The sequence below is a fragment of the Apus apus genome, chromosome 5, assembly GCF_020740795.1.
Source record: "Apus apus isolate bApuApu2 chromosome 5, bApuApu2.pri.cur, whole genome shotgun sequence".
Lineage (NCBI taxonomy): Eukaryota > Metazoa > Chordata > Aves > Apodiformes > Apodidae > Apus > Apus apus.
The window spans coordinates 55794420-55815227 of NC_067286.1; the positions used below are offsets into that span (position 1 = coordinate 55794420).

General features: G+C 35.9%; 1 protein-coding gene across 9 annotated transcripts in view; it reads left to right on the plus strand.

Annotated features, from left to right (window-relative positions):
• The window catches only part of KLC1 (kinesin light chain 1), a 43929-nt gene that overhangs the window by 16817 nt on the left and 6304 nt on the right, over positions 1–20808 (plus strand). For 4 of the 9 annotated variants that reach the window (XM_051622620.1, XM_051622621.1, XM_051622619.1 and 1 more), the window contains 12 exons: positions 2313–2543; positions 4560–4638; positions 6565–6790; positions 7293–7380; positions 8071–8172; positions 8762–8935; positions 9078–9177; positions 10035–10084; positions 10170–10237; positions 11745–11853; positions 14546–14707; positions 19726–19856. In XM_051622620.1, coding sequence (XP_051478580.1) covers positions 2313–2543; positions 4560–4638; positions 6565–6790; positions 7293–7380; positions 8071–8172; positions 8762–8935; positions 9078–9177; positions 10035–10084; positions 10170–10237; positions 11745–11853; positions 14546–14707; positions 19726–19856 — 1520 coding nt within the window. Of the gene's footprint in view, positions 1–2312; positions 2544–4559; positions 4639–6564; positions 6791–7292; positions 7381–8070; positions 8173–8761; positions 8936–9077; positions 9178–10034; positions 10085–10169; positions 10238–11744; positions 11854–14545; positions 14708–18348; positions 18983–19725; positions 19857–20808 lie in introns of those variants that run through there. The other 5 variants (XM_051622623.1, XM_051622625.1, XM_051622627.1 and 2 more) reach the window with 4 other exon arrangements.

Below are 20808 nucleotides of genomic sequence, written 5' to 3' on the forward strand. Positions count from 1 at the left end.
CCACTGCATTAGGCAGGTAATGTTTGAGCAGCTCAGGAACAGAGCATTGGCATTTTAACTCTTATTGCATAGGGACGTCTGACGCACAAATAAATGAATGTGTTCCAACCTTTGAGCTCTGCTGTAACTTCAGATTCATGTTCACATTCCCTTGATTCTGAGGTTCTTTATAGCTCATGATGCTTCTGGGGCTTAAGAATCTCCAATGTATATTGAACATTTTACTAAACCAAAACTGAATCTAAACATTTTAAAGGTTAAGAACTGAGTACAGAATCTGAACAATTTTCACAGATGTATTAAAGAAAGGACTCTGAGTTGATTACTGTGAAAAGGTATCATCTGCAGAAGATGAGTCAGAAGATGCATATTTAGCCAGGATGTCAGGACTATATATACAGCATGGCTTTAGGATATTTTGTACTAGGTCGAAACCTGAAACAATGTGATATGATACAGGTGTCAGGATAATATGGCAGGATGTTTGCAAGTGAGCTGAAAATTTCAATTAGTTAACTTTATATTGATAGACTTTGTATTGGTCTGTAAGTGCTTGGTCTTCTCATCTAGATCGGGCGGTTACTGTTTGGAGATCTGGAAGTTGTGTGCATTGGATTGTGGTGAATTGAGGTCTGAGAGAATGAACAAATATGGGTTACCAGGCATAGGAATGTCAAACCCCTGGACATTATGGTGCAGACTGTCAGGCCTTAGTATATTGTACAAGCTTTGATTCCTTGTATTGGAAGAAAATACAGGAAGATACATGGAATAAAATTGCAATAGTTGAGGTAACTTTAATAGGTGTTTCTAGGAGATCTGTGAGTGAATGAGTAGATTCTGTGTCCTAACTTTGAGATGGTACTGGGACTCCAAAAAGCTAGTTCTAGTTCTTGGTTCAGTTGGATTCAGCAGCCTCAATTGCAGGTGTCACTGCCTTGTTTGCCCCTCATGGTGTATTGTGAGCGGTGGTGGCAAGGAGCCAAGAAGTCTGCATTTACTGCATTAGGAAAGCAATTGAACTTCAAACTACTGCTCTCAGACATGATAAGCCTACTCTTCCTCCATGCTTTGGGTAGGAAATTGTAGTGTATTTTTGATTAGCAGGATTTAAATTCAGAGATGGAAATATTTTGTAGATTTTTTTGTGTGTGTCATCAGTCCTACCTTCATGTCATAGTGTTATTTCCACAAAAATGAAAGTGACTTTGCTGAGGGAGTAATCAAACTTTCAGTTAATTCTAGAGAGTAAGTTTAGAAAGGATTTTAGTTTGCTAGTATAGCTTGTAGAATGTAGTTTTAGTATGTTGACCCTATTATCACAACTTTCCTGATGTTCCAAATGCCACTTAAAGTATTAACTATTAATATGTAAATAGGCAGGTGCTGAAGTCCACAGATTTGGACTGGTATTAGAACAAGATACCTCGAGTTTTATCTTACCTTTATAGGAAAAAGTAGTTTTCAAAGGTTTGATATGTTTTTTTGAAACCTGAAATTTCAGCTAAGGGCACCATCTATTTCACATGAAATACTTGGTTTAAAAACACTTCAAGGTAACTTTGTTTTAAAGAAACATGAATTTAGAAGATGAAATGCTAATAACTTGAGGATGTCAAACTCATCTAAAATAGTATTTTTATTATCACCAGCTGCACATTCTCCCTGGTGTTGCTGTCAGATTTTCTACTTGTGTCAGTGGGAGTTTACATGAACAGTGAAGGAAGAATATCTTCTGTGTTTAGTGGTTGGCTTTCACTTAACAAGCTCCTTTTTCATGTAACTTTACTTAAGAAAAACCCCAAGCAGATAGTCTGCTTTTATGTTCTGTTCTATTTTTTGTCCCTAATGTGGCCGTTCAAACACACTGAATGTCTGTGTGCTCAAGCTTATGATATGATATACATGAAGTGCTTATAAAAATTGTGTGTTCAGTTGTGCATTTGAGATCTCAGTATTGTAGTTGTTCCTTTGGAATGTTAGCATTATGCTAAGGTGCTTGTCTTTGTGAACTGTGAGGATGTGTATGAATCCTTTTCTCTCTGAACGCTCCTAAATGAGAGCTCTGTGTTCTTAGGTTATTTTTGTGATCCTTCAAGTTAAAAGCATTACTGCTCCATTTTGAATTAATGGAGCAGCCACTGTGGCTGTGGCAAAAAAAAGTTTAGAGGAAAAATGAGAACCAGATACATAAAAAGAATCTTTACTAGATTTCACATCTAACATAGGTTTTAAATTACAAAAGGCTTTTATGTTGAATACAGGACTGCATTCTAGAGGAAATATATCATGTGATACCTTCTGCTTTTTAGGTAATGATGGCCTTGTCAAATCACTTAAATGCAGTAGAATCAGAGAAGCAGAAATTGCGTGCTCAGGTTCGCCGGCTATGCCAGGAAAATCAGTGGCTACGGGATGAACTAGCCAATACACAACAGAAACTACAGAAGAGTGAGCAGTCTGTGGCTCAACTGGAGGAAGAGAAAAAACATCTAGAATTCATGAATCAGTTAAAAAAATACGATGATGATATTTCACCATCAGTAAGTAGCTGTATAGTAAAAAGCAGTTTACATTTACATGTGTTATCTACGTAGTTACAGAAATGACAGATACAAGCTTTTTATTTGTCTCTAACATAAACTTGTCATAAAAATGCTCACCTTGTACCAGTGTCAGATAGTTTGCAGAAACATTTTGAAAGTTCAGTTCAATCTTAAAAGAGTAATTTTTTTACTGTATATAATAGAATACATAGGAGGATCAAAACCCATAAATACTTATAATCGTATTACCTTAAAATATAAAGAACTGAACTTCAAGCCAAAAATTTCCTCTTGTAAATTCAACAGTTAGAATAACTGGGACATGTAAACTATCAGAGATTCTAAGTACATAGGGGACTTCACATATTTTAACTGCAAGAAAAAGATTTCATTTTTATCTAGTGAAATCAGTGTGTAGCTTTATATCTGTTCAGAATTTACACTAAGATAGGATGTTACTGAGTCCCTTTTTCATGACATTCTGCCAGACATTGTGGTCATCTGCACATTTTCAGTTGTGTTTAGCTAGCCTGTTGTGTTGTGTATTCCTAGATTCAGAGAGAAAATGAAGTAACTTTTCACTTAAAAAGACATCTGAATTATTTGCCCTTATAGTTTGTGTTTTGTTTTTTTTTTTTTTAAGTTAGCTGACACTATAGAGAGAGACTTCATCTTGTGCATTCAGACATTCTCAGCCATGTTGTGTAAAAGAGCAGTTTTTCATAACCAATTACTCCAGCAACATAATGGTTGAAAATGTATACATTTTAGTCATGCTTAACTCACTGCTTGACTAAATACTTCTAAACATACTGTGAGTAGTGAGAGTTGGTTTGGTCAGCTGCACATAGAACTTTTCAGTGCTGTTTCATGAGTTTGTAGTTGTAGCTGGATACTACCAGTGAAGCCTGTTTAGAAAAGGAGCAGGAGGAGGGAATATTGGGATTTTGGTGTGCTAACTGTTGAACTGTAATCTGCTGATGGCCTGAATAGCACCATTCTTTGAAGTGTAATGGGCAAATAGGGGCAAAGTAAGCAAAGCATCTGTCTAGTTTCACTAACCACATGGACAGTCTGTTGTCAGCCTTTGAAAATAGTAATTTGCATACACTCAGTATGGGGTTGGAATCAGCACACTTTAAATTGTGAACTTCCCGTCTGAGCTCTAGTCTCATCAATCTGCTGTTTTTGCAGAGCACCCACTTTTCCACCATTGAACTTGAATGCCAGCAGCAGCAGTTGTCTTTTTCTGATCTGTGCAAAAAGGTGTTGGATGCATAGTCAAAAAATAGGAATGTGTTCTGCTCCTGGGGTTTTTCCTTACAGAGATTAACATTTCTGAGAACTTCACCTATTTATATAGTGTAGACACCACATTTAAGAAACAGAATTGAGGGTGATCTGTTTCTTTTATTTTACATGATTGTGGGATACACGCTGATGGAGAAATTACTATGGTTCCATACGGAAAGTACTGGAGATGAACAGCCTTTGAAGTGTTTTGTTGTGGGGTTTTTTTGTTTGTTTGTTTGTTTGTTTTGAACCTTACAGATTGCAATTGCAAAATCTATTTTTTGTGCAGAAGCTGAGTACTCAGAAATAGAGGTCTCCTTATTCCTCTTCCTTGCTCATCTGTAACTGCGCTTACAGCTAAAAAAGTGCAGTGGACCATTCTATATTTAGCAGCTCTCACCCTTCAGTGGGTACTTTCAGTAGGTATAATGTCTCTGTAAGAATAGCAAATGTGTTCTTGTGTGCTTAAATTGAGACTGAAATCTAGGAGACCTGATTTCTATTCCTGGCTCTTCTGAAGGTGTCCTGTATTGTTTTGGGACAGATTGTGTAAATACATTTGAACATTAAGACCTTCATAAAACTTCTCTGAGAAATGTTGTTGTTAATTCTGAGTTCTGTATGTGAGGTTTTCCTTGAATATTGCTGATTAAATGGACTGTCCCTTTTTGCCTTAGATTTCAGTGTAACAATTTGTTTGGGTTTGGGGTTGTTCTACAGGAGGATAAAGATACCGATTCCACCAAAGAGCCTTTGGATGATTTATTTCCCAATGATGAAGATGACCAAGGACAAGGAAGTAAGTGCACTTAAAATTACAATATAGTGTATTTTTGTAATGCAGAATATAAAGATACTCTGTACAAAAGTTAATCCATACTTGTGGTTCTCTGGAACATGGCAGAGTGGTGAATGCCTCTGCTAGAATAGGGAAGTCAGTCACTGATACACCTTCTATGCACTGATGTATACAGAACTGGGGCCATGGTTTTTAAATAGAGGTTTTTTAGCTATTGTAAAGTTCTTGGGACTGACTTCAAAATCAGTCCCATGGTCTTTCCTGTGGGCCTCAGAATGGAAGAAGTTTGTCTCAAGTGTCTGAAGCAGATTCTGAAACATTGAAGCTTTTTGATGGTCTCCCCAGATGGTGAATTATTGATCTGATTTAACATTTTGGGGCATGTTTCAGTATGTAGTCTTTCTCATAAAATCTCTTGTCCTTTGCTAAGATTGTCTTCCTTAGTACTTCTAGAATGAACAGTAAAACTGCCTTCAGGTCAGAAGAATTGATGAATATCCAGTGAAGTTGGAGGTTTGGTAGCATGATTGAAAGAAGCCAATAGATAAAGCTTGCTTAGTGAAATGTTATGTTTTCTGTATGTCTGTAAAGCTGATATTATATAATGTATTTGTATTGTAGTATATATGCAGTGTCCTAGTATGATAATGGTTCTTAGTAGGCAAATTACTTGAGAAAAATGCCTGAAGGGTCCTACCTTTGTAATCAGCTGGGTTTCAAATTTCCTTTGAAATGGATGTGTACACAGGATACACTGCATTTTTGATAGCATGATAAAGCTGTATCTGTAGCCAGCAGTGGAAGGAAGACTTGAAGAGTTTAGAATAGGTTAGTGTTGACCATAAACTCCTTCCTGAGCTCATCCATCCTTCCCTAGAATTTTGTAGTAGGAAAGGTGAATGACAAAGCTGTCTATATTCCTGCATAGTCAATCTATCTACCTTTTTATGCTTTATAAAATACAAAGTTGTCATTTCAGTAATTCCCTTGATCTCCAGGACAAATATTGAAAGGCTTCAGTGCTTTGGTAGGCAGTGATTGTGCATGTAGATTTGGAATTGTGTGATTCGCCTCACATTGTGAGAGTGTTTTTGCTTAAAAGAAAGGAGATAAGAAAGTGAGGCTTGTGGCTGGAGCTTTATCCTGTGTGTTGTCTAGAATGTAATGAAAATAAGTAAGAGGGAGTTTTCTCAGTCTTTCCAGAAATCTCCCAGGTGAAGAGAAAAGAGGTGGTAAATTTTTGGGAGCAGTGGAGGATGAGGGCTACAACAACCAAAGGTTAGGTGCTGGTGGAAAACAACTGGCTAAGCCCTAAGAGTTAGTAAGTCTAAAGGTTGACATTGAGTTTGATGACTCAGTGCCTTTTCTTTTCCAACAGTTTTTTGTGGCATCCAAGCTGTTTTAATCCTTTATGTGCCAACTTTAAATACTCCTTGAAGTAGCACACAAAGATGATATAGCAAAAAATCCCCGTGTATGTTTAGAGATGGAGAGTAAAGGAAAAAGGACAAACCACTTAAGCATTTCTGCATGTTATTTGGCTTGTCTGTGTTAATGTTTCTTTGCAGTGGGAAATGTTGATATTTCTCAGTGCAAAACTATGAAATATTCTTAAGAATTTTTAATTATTTGCTGAGCTGAAGTTATTTCCTACATTTTTCACTGGTTTATTACATTTGGCTCTTCAAGCTAACAGAAGTATAAAATGATATTCTTACAATTCTGGGCAGAAAGTGAAGAATAATATGGTATTTTCACTGTCATGGCTCAAGACAGCATGACTGCTTTGAAGTATATTTTAATACTAATAATTTGTTTTGAGAAAATAAAATTCAATTAGTCTGATTTTGTCACTGAGCAGTAATACTTGATACTTCTGTTACAGTCATCTTTTAAACAACTTAAATTTTTCTGGATTTCTTTCAGTTCAACAGCAGCATAGCAGTGCAGCAGCTGCTGCCCAGCAAGGGGGCTATGAAATTCCAGCAAGATTAAGGACCCTTCATAATCTTGTTATTCAGTATGCTTCCCAAGGTAGATACGAGGTTGCCGTGCCTCTCTGTAAACAAGCTCTTGAAGATCTGGAGAAGACTTCGGGTCACGATCATCCTGATGTTGCCACTATGTTGAACATACTTGCTTTGGTGTACAGGTTTGTATTCTGACATAGATGAGTATCAGTTAAATAAATAGTTAATATTTGGCTACAGCCTTTTAATGTTCAGACTAACATCTTATGACTTGTATTATTTTCTATTACCTATTTTTTATTAAAACCCTCAAGAGGGTCCTTCAATATTTATATGTCTCCCTATACTTAAAAGTCAAAACAAGTTGCTGCATATGTGCCTTTGCCTTTGTTTTAGTAGTGCACCTGGTTTTGATACTTGCTTTTTTTTTCCTGAGGGGACATGTCTTGATTACCCACCTACAGATTACCCTGTATAGACAGGACAGCAGCTGGAAGCAGTACATGCTAGTCCTCAGCCAGCAAACTACAATTGCAGGCTTTACGTTTTTACTTCCTGATTTTGGAATATACTCTCAATTACTCTTCTTTTGTACTAGCATCTTTAGGCCTGTACTGAAGTTGGCTTAATTTTTTACTTTGTTTTCTGAATCCCTGTTATTAATTATGACTCTTGAAATTTTAGGGACCAGAATAAATACAAAGATGCAGCAAATCTCCTGAATGATGCCTTGGCTATCCGCGAAAAGACTTTGGGCAAAGATCATCCAGCGGTTTGTATACATCCAATACCATGTTTTTTTGTTGTGTTTTGCACTGAATTTTTTTCAACTCATTCTAATATTAAACTCAACAGGAAAGTTTTTAAGACCTGGCTTATCTCTAAACAGTACAGGTAGGAGGCCACAATGAAACATTCTTACACCTTTTGAGCCTTAAATTCAATGCTGTTTCATCACGGATGACTTGCACGTAGTTGATTTCGGATTGCATGGATTTTCTGTGGGAAATCAATTTGGGAAGAAAGATGTTAATTTGCTTACTCGTATCACTTTATTAAATTCAGATTGAAGGTGTACTTCTGATTTGTTTCACTGCTGCTTTCAAATGCAACACAAATCAAGCTTTTGTACATAGTGTTTAAAATTAGTAGATCTCACTTTATATAACCTATGTGAAGCCGGGCAGCTCTGGGTGTAGATGTGGGAGGTAACTTCATAAGAGAACTTATGAAAAAAATGTATGCACTAAATGACATTTCCACAAATGAAACAAAAGTATTTTAATTCCCTCATTTGTGTATGTATGCATTCCATAAAAATTATTTCTTCATTTGAAACTTTCAAGAGGTCTACCCTGTGCATGAAAAATTTGAAAACTTCAGTGCGTTGCAGATGTGCTCATTTGTCAGATTCTTGTATCAGCAAATTCCAGTGTAATTAATATTTCTCTGCTGTTGACAGGTGGCAGCAACTCTAAACAATCTTGCAGTACTTTATGGCAAACGGGGAAAGTACAAAGAAGCTGAACCATTGTGTAAGCGAGCTCTGGAAATCAGAGAAAAGGTATTGAGTAAAAGAATATAGGAGCTTTGAATGGATTTTTTTTGAGGGAGAGGGCAAAGTTAACCACTTTCATGTTTTGGTTGGGTAGATCTGCTAGATAAGCCACAGAGTTAGCAATACCCTAGTAGTTAACAGTATCTGAAATTCAAACCAGTAGTAGATTTCTGTAGTCCTACAGAGCTGTTCGAGCACTCTGTATATTCTAAATTCTGTATTATGTAATTTAACCTTCCTTACCCTTTTCTTTCCCCTTTGATTATTCTGTGGCTATGTGGATATTTATTCTAGCCCATGAGACTTGCCTGCCTCTTCAGGTGTGTTTTAATAATGTCCTGCATACTATGTTATTATACTACTTACATTATTCCTGTTAGGAATTGCTACGCAGCATTCTCAGTTTGTAACAGAATTGAATACTTCCAAAAGCAAATTTTGATTTTGTCATGCTCATGTTTAATTGATGAGGAATAAAAACTAACAGGGTATTGCTTAATGATGCATTTCTAAACCCTCATATGATGATTGGAGAATGTTTGTTTTAATTCAAATTTTTAATGTTTAATTAAATTTTAACGTATTTCATTTTCAGGTTCTGGGGAAAGATCACCCAGATGTTGCCAAACAATTGAATAACTTGGCTTTACTGTGCCAGAACCAGGGTAAATATGAGGAGGTTGAATACTACTATCAGAGGGCACTGGAGATTTACCAAACTAAGTTGGGACCAGATGATCCAAATGTTGCAAAAACAAAGAATAACCTGGTAAGCCTTTTAGAAAGTAAACCTAAGAAAAAGTAAAATTTTCTGTTGAATTGAAAGACACTTTATTCAGCATGTATTTATTATTTATCAAGCAAAAAAATTAGTGTGCTGATCTATATTTTGGGGGATATTTTGTTTTCAGGCATCCTGCTACCTAAAACAGGGCAAATTTAAGCAAGCAGAAACTTTATACAAAGAGATTCTTACTCGCGCTCATGAACGGGAGTTTGGCTCTGTAGATGGTAAGAAACTGAGTCCCTAGATTTGAATGCGTGTTTCATTTCTGTAGTTATAATGAAATAAAATATGCAGGAAGTTAATAGTATCCTGATTAAAACTGTCTGCTTGAGGTAGACTTAAAAGTGAGATTAGAGATAAGTTGAAGTGCAGTCATCATAAGAAAGTATAAGATGCAGCAGTAATGTTTGATTTAAAAGGAGTTTTTCTTAGGTAGACTTAGTAGGTCTATGTTTTATGGCTTGTACTTCTGGTATCATTTATATTATGCCCAACCAAAACAAATCGTGGTATTTTTTACAGGGGCAAAAAATTTTTCCAGTCACAGGAAAAAGTCAGCACAGGATTTTTAATTAAATAGTAAATACACTGTTAGTATGAAACCTCTATTAATACATTTAAAGAACATGTAAGATACCCTCAGATTGTGAATTACACTGTACGTTGAAGTCAAACGCGCTTTATTAACTGTAAATCACACTGAAGAATTTTCATTGCATTCCATGACAGTTGTGTATGTACTGTTTACTAGATGTCAAAACAGTTGTTAAGATAAAATAAATAAATGCATGTTTTCTAGCACAGGACTAGGCACATGACAAATCAATGGCAGCATGTACTGACTTCAAAGCTTCTCAGAAGTAACTATTTCTAAAGGCAGATAAGAAAAGGAGACAGAATTGTAAAGCTATAAACAAAGACATACATGTTTTATTTATCTGGTGCTTGTAGTGTGGACAGTAAGCTTTTTTTTCTGGTGGTAATACTGTAATTCCCTGGTTCACACTTAATTTCAGAAAATCAAACAATGAATGCTTTTTAGTTTTCTACTCCTATAATTTATTTTCTTCTGTTTCATTAGATGAAAATAAGCCTATTTGGATGCATGCAGAAGAGAGGGAAGAATGCAAAGTAAGGCTGTTGTCATAAATCTTTTTTTGAGCTTTTATTTAAGTTACAAATCAGTTACTTCTCTTCAATGTTACTTTTGTTTTAGGGAAAGCAAAAAGATGGCACATCTTTTGGAGAATATGGTGGCTGGTACAAAGCTTGCAAAGTTGACAGGTGGGTAATGGACAGGACAAGCAGTAATTTACAGAACAAGCAGTGTGGCAATACCCGGTATCCAGAAGTGTCAGATCAAAGCATGTTTAAAAATGAAACCAAGCCAGCTGCTTGTTTAGGACTATAAAATTTATAGTACAAAAATTGAGGCCCTAAGACAAGGTGTCAGGAACACAGTAGCAGTTTCCAAGTTCTGAGACTGCTTTTAATCTAGGCTGGTTGGATCTAGGAAGTGACATAAAAATTCACCAGTTGAGTTCTTGGCAGTCCTTCGTAGGTCACCTTTCTCTCTTTTTACACTGTTGGTTGGCATACCTGCCCTCCCTGTCCCAGCAAGACCTCTAGGGAAGGCCAGAAGCAAAAAGGAGACTGTGCACATAAATGAACTGTGAGTTTTGTAGCTGGCACGAGAAAACAAAGTTAAACTGCCGTAATTCAGCACTACTTGAGTTTCTGAAGCTTGAAGAATATAGTTTTGTGTGAACTAAAATGGGTATTTTAAAATGGAAGAAGAGAAATAAGGATTTCAGGTTGTTTCATACTTGGTGAATTTTGTTTGTTTTGCTTTAGTTTTGTTCCTTATCTGTCTTTTTTTTTTTTTAACGTGCAGGTGGTACAACGTAAAAAACCCTTGCACCTAGTACTGTTCAGTGTGGGTTTTTTATTTCTTCAGTGTTTGAATTCCTGTATTTGACAAGCAACAGGATGTTGAAAATGGCTCTTTTTTCCTCCATCCTGAACTCTGGATTTAATATATTTTGTTGGTTTGCTTTATACGTAGCAGTTCATTTTAATGCATGAGGAGATCTTTTCTCTGCTGTCACTGGAGCAAAGCTTCACGGAACAATTCTATGACTAAGCTAATTCTCATTGTGTTGTTGAAACAAAAATATCTTCTTGGAGTGTGAGACTTGTTAATGGAATGTGTGATTTATTTATTTATTTCCTCTATTGTTCAAGTGCAATTTGAATGCATAGAAACTTCAAATAGATATTATGTAAAAAGCTAATGAAAGGAACTGATAATTCATTTTGTGACTGACACATGCTACAGTAATGGTCACTGTATGAATGAGAGGGAATTTTCTGGAAGCTTCACAGTTATTCAATTGGATGCACTCAGAGCTGTGTATTCACCTTGAGATGCATCTGAGAAATGCAAGGATATAGCACTGCGCTTTTCTCTCAAGCAGGTCTTGAGGCTGGTTACTTCCAGTTACTTCTAGCTGGTTACTTCAGGGCTGTTGACTAGTCATAGTGTGAGCTGTTATTGCACTTTGAAGGGGGTTTGTTTAGTCTTATGTGGGGGCAGAGGAGATGGACTGTTCCCCACAGGGGTTAACAGATTTTCCAATCTACATGAAGTGCAATATAGTATATTTCAAGAGTGACTTATTAGGTAATTACAAAAATTATGATAAATACTATATTTAAGTTTTTATTAGTGTGTGAATTGTGTGTGTATATATTAACATATAAATGTTTCTCTCTTTTTTTCTTTAAATAGCCCAACAGTAACAACTACCTTAAAGAACCTTGGGGCACTTTACAGGCGACAGGGCAAATTTGAGGCTGCTGAAACATTAGAAGAGGCAGCAATGAGGTCTCGTAAACAGGCAAGTGAAAATTCCCCTAAATGGTATTTCTGCATTGTGGTCATGCAGATTTTCAACTTCAGTATCTATTGCATATGCAGAATAGATGAGCTTTTAGCTAATCAGTGTCTAGTGCCTCGTGTCACCCTCTAGTTTCAGTCTGAACTGGTGATAAACTGATACCATCTTAACACTTGCAGACTGGTTGATTGCTTGAGCAGTGGCACCATGTGCCAGGGACGTAATTCAAACTGGGGAGAAATTATGTAGAAAATGGAAGAGCAGAAAACATTGTGTCAACTAGGAGTCCTCAGCTGGCTCCATGTCCTGGAGAGAGACTGCAGCTAGGGGAGAAGGGAGAGTTTTTGTTGATAATTTTTTTTGTTATAATAAGGAACTGTCAAACTTAAAAATGTACTGTTTCTGCATGCAACTGACTGGTGCAGACCTTCAGAAGACCATTAAAAATGTATCAGTTGCTGTTTCTATTACTTCTGGAAACTGATGGGATGAGATTACAGTTTAAAGGAGAGGGGACAATTACTCTTTTCATGTGGAGAAATTCTGTGCTGGTTCTCAAATCTGGTGTTAAAGTAACCCTTTCTTAGTCTTATAACATGGGAAAGAGCTGGGTTTTGTTGGAGTTTTATTGGCCTTTTGTTTTTCCTTTCTCTTTTGGATGATTTGATGCAAAGTCTTCTATAAAAGACTGGACAAAAAAAATGGGTTGTCACTGAGTGTTAAAATGGAATGCAAAATAAGAAAATATAAATGAATAAACAAAAACTTTGAAAGTTCAAAGTTTAATTTCATTTTTATGCAATAGTTACTAGGATTTGTATTTTATTCAGAAGTGGTTTGTTTTGTCTGTTGGGATTTTTTCATTTTATGTCCATGTAAAATTCTAAGCTAAAATTCCAAATTCAGGTTATTCATAACTTAGGTGATAGACCATATCTTTATTGACAAGGTGCTGGTTTTTACTGGTTATACCTATTTGAAGTTGTATTTCAAAGATTGATACTGCAGTGTTTGATGTATAGAGAGGCAGATTTCTGGAAAAGCAGGAGAGCAAAAAAACTTCCTGGCAAACCTTATCCTGTTCTAGTGAATTCAGCAGCAGTTCCCTTTGATGGAAAGTGGCATAAGTTCTTTTTTCCACAAAAAAGGATGGAAAACGTGTTTGGGAGGTAAATGGAATGAAATTGGTAAAAGGAAAGTATGAATCTGAGAGATAAGTTCTTCATCAAAGAAAATTGAAGGGTAGGGGGGAAATAGTTGATGCAAATACTTTCTTCTAATGAGGATGAATTTCACACACTTTTACTGAAGGTTCACTTTGGTTGTGTCTCATTCAAATGTGTTTTTAATATAAGGAATGAACATGCACTGCTTCTTAACATACTTGCTTTGGTTCCTAGTTTTACTCTTGCTATTACACATGATAATTTTTTATCATGTGAAACAGATACAAATGGGATTAATTGGCATAATATAATAGTAATAAGAAGACTTGAAGAAAACTTAGCTTGTAGTTACGTGTTGTTATTTTTTTATATAAAGAAAAAACAGAAACACCAGCTTTTCAAGTTCACATTTTTATTAGGAAGCTTGGAATTGATTATTTGGAAATTACCGATGGGAACACCTTGTTATTGGAGAATTCTCTTCTAGAGTACTGTTCACTCAGCCCACTTACAGCTTGCGGGTTCCACTGCAAAAACTGTTCCTTGTCTCCATTTTCCATAGAGCCTGATGGGGCCTTTCTGCTGCTACTTTATTTTTACTAAGCATGCTTAAGGTCCCCTGCTGCATTTGCTCCTAAGGCTGCACAGTGAAAGATGCAGAATATTTTCTCTATCTGTAAGGCATTAATCTGGCATCTCTTCTGTCAGCAAATACATTTTATGATGTGGAGTAGGTTTATTACAAAGAAAAGAAAACTGAAAATTAGTATGATTTGAGCTTTGTTACATTCAAGTTTCTGTGCTAAAGATTTTGCCTTTAGTGCAGGGTTTTCGTAGAAGGTATTTTAGCACTTGTAAGGTATTGAAAGGCTTGTTTGGTAGATGGTGGGTGTTCTTTAACACATACTTCTATTGACCATATATATATAGTCTGTTCTATTAAAAGCTTATTTTCTATTTGATAAATGATATTGTTGTGCCAGTTGTGATATGTCAGTATTTTTAAGTAACACAACCTGTGTCTTAGATATTAGATATTCAGACACCTGTAATGTTCTTTCCAAACAAAGTGAATGGTGCACCATTTCATAGGTGAAAAATTGAGAACTGCATTGACTGTTCATGATCTATAAATTGCTTAAATATTAAGCTGGTGGCCAGATAGCTTCAGGTAGGTGACAAAGAATCACAGAATATGCTGAATTGGAAGGGACCCATCAGGATCATTGAGTCCAACTCCTGTTCCTGTGACATGACCACCATGAGGCTTTGACAAGTGATAGGGAAGGAGGAAAAGAATGGCAAGTCGCTGAATTATCAAACTCCCAAACTGCCTGTCCCCTTCATGCCATGTTGATTCCTGCAATTTATAAAGGGCAGCTGAGCTGCTCTTTGAAAGTTGAAGCAGAGTGATGGAGTTCTGTGTTGGTTTGACTTCTTTCTTGATACAGTTCTTGTGTGTAAGTTGTAGATTAATAACAGCTTGTAATAAAGTAAAGCCTGTTCCCATTTTATCTAATTCTCAGGGTCTTGACAATGTTCATAAACAGAGAGTTGCTGAAGTGCTGAATGACCCTGAGAGCATAGAAAAAAGGCGAAGCCGGGAGAGCCTCAATGTCGATGTGGTAAAGTACGAGAGTGGCCCTGATGGAGGCGAGGAAGTGAGTATGAGCGTAGAATGGAATGGGGTAAGTACAGTACACAGTTTAACAAAATAGCCTAGATAAATGATCACTGTGACAAATAGGGTTGTCCACCAGTGTTTTCAGTAGCTTCTTGGTTGATGTACTTTTTTATTTTGTAATTTTGCCGAATCTGTTAAGAATAACGTTTTGTTTATCATAGCACAATATATATATATAAAAAAATTGTAACATTTAAAAATTTTAAAACTTCCTTTCTGTTGTTGTCCTGAACAGTGAAATTCCTTCAGGAATCCCAAGTAGTTGTATTTAACTCGAAGCTGTTTAATGCTGATTGAGTGTCCTGGTTATGGTCTGGTGTACAGTTGCTTGTCAGTGGTTTCTTTTTACTGGTAGAAATATTCTGGCAATTAACTTACTTTGCTTTTTTCCTTTTGATGCCATATTTGCCTGTATTTTAAATGTTTCTTGAAAAATACTGCATCTGTTGGAATCATAGAGAACATTTGCTATGGAGATATGTAAGTGTTAGCAGTTTAAATTAGAGTGATCTGTCTAACACTAAAATAATTCCCATCTCCTCCTTACTCAGCTTGTTAGAGGAAAGAATGTAACTTTTCAAGCTTCTATACTATCCATGTTAAGAGGCCATCACATAACAATGTGATAGTAACTTTACATTTCTTAAGTGAAATACTAATATAACTTCACCGTATTAGAATTTTGACTGGAGTCAGGGCTTGTTCCTATTTGTTTCCCATATACTGGCTTCACTGTGTAACACTGATTATCATAAAGTAAAAACATATCTATAATATGATTACATATGCCTTTTCCTAACCATTATTTTCCTTTAATTTGAAAGGCACTGCAAGCTTTCAGTTATTGATCTGGCTTATGTAGTTGTTTGCTTCTGTCGCCAGCTTTCCCATGCTTTATCCCATTGCTGGCGATGGGATAGATCTATTGCACTGTTAACTAACTCCCAGCTGCAGCTGTGCTGAAAATATTCTGTTAGGTTATAGAAGTGGTGTTGCCTGCTTTTGCTGTATGGGAGGGGAAGTAGCCTACTTTTGCAATACTGAGTGTTCTGAAGTTCAGTTTCTCTTTACAATAGCAATCTTTTTTTTAATCTTTTTTTTTTTTTAGCCACGTGAGACACAGTTTAGCATTCCAAAGAAACCTTGATAGAACACATACTGCTGTACTCTTAAAGTAAAAAGTTCTTTCCATCTTTGCTTTTGTCTCTTTATTACTGTTTTCTTGGCATTGGTGTTCTCAGTGCCAAGACAGTCAATCAGCATCTATTGTGAATAATACTGCATCATTAATAAAGCCAAAGTAAGGTTGGATAACTCCTTTTTTAATTCTCATTTTGTCCATTCAGCATTAGACTGTGTACTGTACTCCTCCCTTAATTTCACTGTACTTTGCATGACTGTATGTTCTAAATGGATTAAACTTTTTTCTCTTATTGACATTAATTAAGCAAGCATGCAGGTTTTGGATTGAAAGGGCCTTCTGTGGAAAAGTGATAGACAGTATTTCTAGGTCAATATTTGAATCAAACTCAGTGATCAAATTTCTTGATCTGAAAAATGAAATTTTGACCTCTCAGGGCAAATAAACTTATTTTCAGTGTGCTGAAGTGGCTTTGCTTTATTCTCATCTTTGTTATTTCTTTCTTTCCCTCTTAAGAGAAGGTATTTTATATTACATGTTTTACATAAAGTGGGCAACTCTCTCTCCCTACCCTGCTTCTAAGTGCTGTTCTTCCCTCTACTTCATACTGTGTAGGTTTTTTTACCCTCTTGTACTCCCTCCAGACAAAATATTCTGATTCATAAAGCACAGTAGAATGTTTGACTTGTGCCAAATGTGTGTGCAGAGGGGCCTGAAGAGAGGCCTGTCTTCTCTGTTTAATTTTTTCTGAAGTGGTCAAGCTGGCCTATGCTCTTGGCTGTCGGAGAGAATAGGTGGAGAGTGTAAAACAACTTAATTTCCAAAAAATGCTGTTGGAAGGCTTATTGTAATTAAGTGGCTTTCATATGTAGTGTTATCCATGTTAAGCATTATATGCTTTGATGTGATGCCTCACACTCTTACAAAAAAATGAAATGTCTATTGATACCTGCCGTTAACTATTTAAAAAGATGTGTTAAGTGAGGTTTGTGTAGTGCACATTTACATGTTCCTGATAAATCCATTCACTAAAGTTAACAGAAGGTATTTGCAAATAAATACTTGGTCTTAAAAATTCGAGGTAGAAATCCCAAGTTTTTTATCCCTTTTTATATTTTTATATTTAAAATGACATTGAGTATCTGTAAGTGGCATTTTTGTAAATTGGTCTTGCGGCCACTTGCAGGACAGATGAAAATCTTCATGATGTGATAGTTCCTCATTTAAGGTATACTTCCTTACACTAAGAACACTAATTTCTTAATCTAACCCATATGCTTCAAAAAGACAAGCTTCTCTGCACCTGAGTCTGCTTGTAGGTGTGAAGCAAAAGCAATAAATGTCACTATTGTAGACCAGCTGGTAAGAGATGCTCTTGTTTAGTAAGAAGTGTCAGTCAGAGGGACATAAGCAACAGTATTAAGACAATTCTTGTTCTGAGTGACATAAAAATTGGCAAATAAACATTGCCATAGGAATTGATATCTCTTGTGATTTGGGTTGGGTTTTTTTTGCTTGTTTACACTGGATTTTTTAAAAAATACTAAGCTTATGTTTTAAAGGTGTTTTGTTTATCATGCAGTCAGTAATTAACCTGGGGGTTTTTATTTCAGATTTTAAGTACCTGTAAGCTTGTCTGCTTATTCCTAATGTGCTAGTTAACAAAAACACATACTTGGTTAGATATTGATCTTCTAATCACTTGGTAGCAAGGGATTTTACCATTTCCAAGAATAATTTTAATTACTGTTCATTCTGGCTGCTGTAGGTAAAGGCCCTCAAAGCACTTAATCTTAAGACTATCAGTAATGGTCTCTGTACTTATGCTAAGATGGAAAGTGTGTAAATTGAACTACATCTTATTTTTAAATCTGGATTATTTGAACTGCCTCACTGCATTAGGGAAAGGAGAGAAGTTTCCACTTGGATTATACAGATATACACAGATACGTTCTATAAAAAAATATACATGAAACTGAATTGCAACAGGTCAGTTGTTTTCTAGTTCCCTAAAGGAACAAACAGAATTTTGTCTGGAGGTTAGGGAAAGACCTCTTTATTCTTGTAGTTTTGTTTCAAGGATAGATGCCTGACAGAAGTTAAAGCTGAAATGAATGCACCTTGCTCTGTTCCTTTGTTCTGTTTTTGTTTTATTCTTTATTTTTCTTTTTGTGTTAATGTCAGCTGAAAAAAAAAATTCCTTTCATTGTTTACAAAATGTAATACTAAAGCCATCCCTTCTTAAAGGTGTTTTGTATATTATGCACATGCTAACTGAAAGAATGCACAGCATCATTCATGCTTGTTTTTAAGTTGCATATTAGTAACAGGCAAAATTGTATAAAGATGTTGGTAATTGCAAGGGCCTGCACTTTGTACTTAAGGGCAGTCCAGATTATTTTGAATGTGACCTAGAAATACTGTAAACATAACTGTTCAAAATTGAAAACTGTTGAATTTTTCCCAACAGTTTCATTCAGTTTTTCTCTCTCCATTTCTGACAGGCCTAGATGCCTTTTGTGATTCTTATACTGTCTCCTGCATGACGGGCGTGCACCATCTTCAAGCTTTAACTTCTCTCTTCAGTACTGACTGCTGTGTTTTAGCAAACCCCTTAAGATTCTTGTCAGAGCTACACTTCCCTGTAAACTGGCCATTCCTCCAGTGCTGGTGTCTTTTTTTGGTTTTTCTATTTCTGTACATGTGTAGCTTTGCCAGATATGTATCTAGTCATACAAAATGTTATTACAACCATTTGCTGTGTAATACATTAGTAAAAAAAAAAAAAATTATCAATGAACTTTATAAGTAGCTGTTCACTATGGAAAAAAGGTAGTTAAAAGTATCACACAAGGTATTATTGAAGTGGCATGATGGTGATCTCTACACGAGAAAACCAAACCAAAACCCGTAACAGTAAGGCATGTTCTCCAAGTGCTTTAAAATGTATTTAGAGACCTATTACACGGTTAACATCAATATGGAACTCTGGATGTCTTCACTTATGATTATTATAAAGTAGCATTGCTGTTTAGTCTTTGTGTGAGATTTTGGCAATTATGCTTTTCTCTACTAATCTTGGTGTTCAGTGATTTGTGTATTTGTCTTTCTAACTTCTAATAAACTCACTCCAACTCAGGTGTCTGTCTGCTTAGTAGTACTTTATTTTCTTCCTTTACAATTCTCCTTGCATAATCACATAGGATTTCTGTAAAGTACGGAAGTGGTCACTTCTAATCTTACTAAAATTTTGGTTGTTTTTTCAAGAGTAAAACATTTAAAGATAGAATTGTGGTCAATTGGAAGTTTCTTTGGATCAGCACAGCAGTGTAAAACATGAAGGCAACGTATGAAAAGTTCATCATGTTTTACATCTTAGAAAATGAAGTGTAGGAATTTAACCAGATATGTTTCTGATCAGAAATATTTTTGCTTAAGGATTCTAGGATTAAACAAACATGTTTGCAAGTAATGTAGATGTTTAGAAAAAAAATAAAACTGTTTTTTTGTTTGTTTTTTTTTTTCTTGGGCTGTGATGGAATGCTTTTGCTTGGGCTTTGTACTCTTAACCACAGTGTGTTGATATGGAATGGTAACATGGTGCTGGTGAATTGTTTGACTACTGTGGTGGGGTTTAATTAATCAGTATGAATCATGGCTTGAGCCTGTCTTCATGTTTTGGAAAGCTTTGTTATGGTTTGGAAGGAGGCCTTTTGTTTTGGTAAGGTTGTTGCTATATGATAGTCTGTGTTTAGGTAATTGTACCAAGTATGTACTAATACCAATTTAAAGAACTCTTTTCACCAACAAAATGTCATTGAGCCAGGTGTGGGGGAGGGTGACAAACTCTTGCACATTCACATTTGTTCAATTTCTTTCAGGATGGCACTGGATCTTTAAAACGCAGTGGTTCCTTTAGCAAGCTCCGTGCTTCCATTAGACGCAGCAGTGAGAAGCTGGTTAGAAAGCTGAAGGGAGGAAGTTCACGAGACAGTGAACCAAAGAATCCAGGGTAATTATCTTTTCTTGGCTGTGCTGGTGTGCCCTCATCCTCTGCCCCCACTGTAGCCTAGTGCAGTACCTAGGGCAGTGTTTTATCTGCTTAGCTAACTGCATATCATTTAGATTTACATCTTAAAAATAGGAAAGAATTTCTTAAACTTTCATTTTAAGTTCTGTAACATCTGAAGAATTATATTTGCTTTCAAGAGTTAACTCAATTTTAACTGTGTTTTCCCTTTTTACTGCTTTAGCCTCATAGTTGTTAATAAGTGTTAATTACCTGCAAAATTCTCCTTTTCACACAGTAGTGAAGAAGAATCAGTGTTACTGATTTTTACAGTAAAAGCTTGAATACAGTAAACTCACAACTAACATTCTTAATATGGCTTAATGTCTTGATACAGCTTTATATATTGCTGTGGGTATAAAGAGAATCACTGACTTGAGCCCTTCTTAGTTTCTATTTTTGAAAAAATCCAGATTTTAGAGAGCAAAGGAAAATGTTGAAAAACTTGAACCTAGTTGTGCACCTCATCAACATTCTGACCTCAGTGAAGTCAGTGGTAAAAATTAATTTGACTTATCACTCTTTCCTATTTACCATATGATTATGGATTTGGATGTATGTAATATTGAATAAATGCCGAAAAACATGGATAATTTATTGGCTGCTGCCGAGAAGTTGAAATGTTAAAATGTACCACTATTTTTCATACTAGCACTTGTGGGTGTCCTCCCTTACTGCCAACATAATTGCAATCAGTTTTGAAAGGTTTTTTCCCCTTGCTGTGGAAAACTGGAATGCATTCAGTTGACAGGAAACTGTATGAATTTGAACTTAGGCTTTAAAACAGTTAAATTGAAGAACTTGGATTAATTTCTGATGGAGCAAGTGGAACTATGAAATAAGAGTAGATAGTGATGGTGTTGATATCTGAGAGAGTCATCTGGAGACAGGGTCT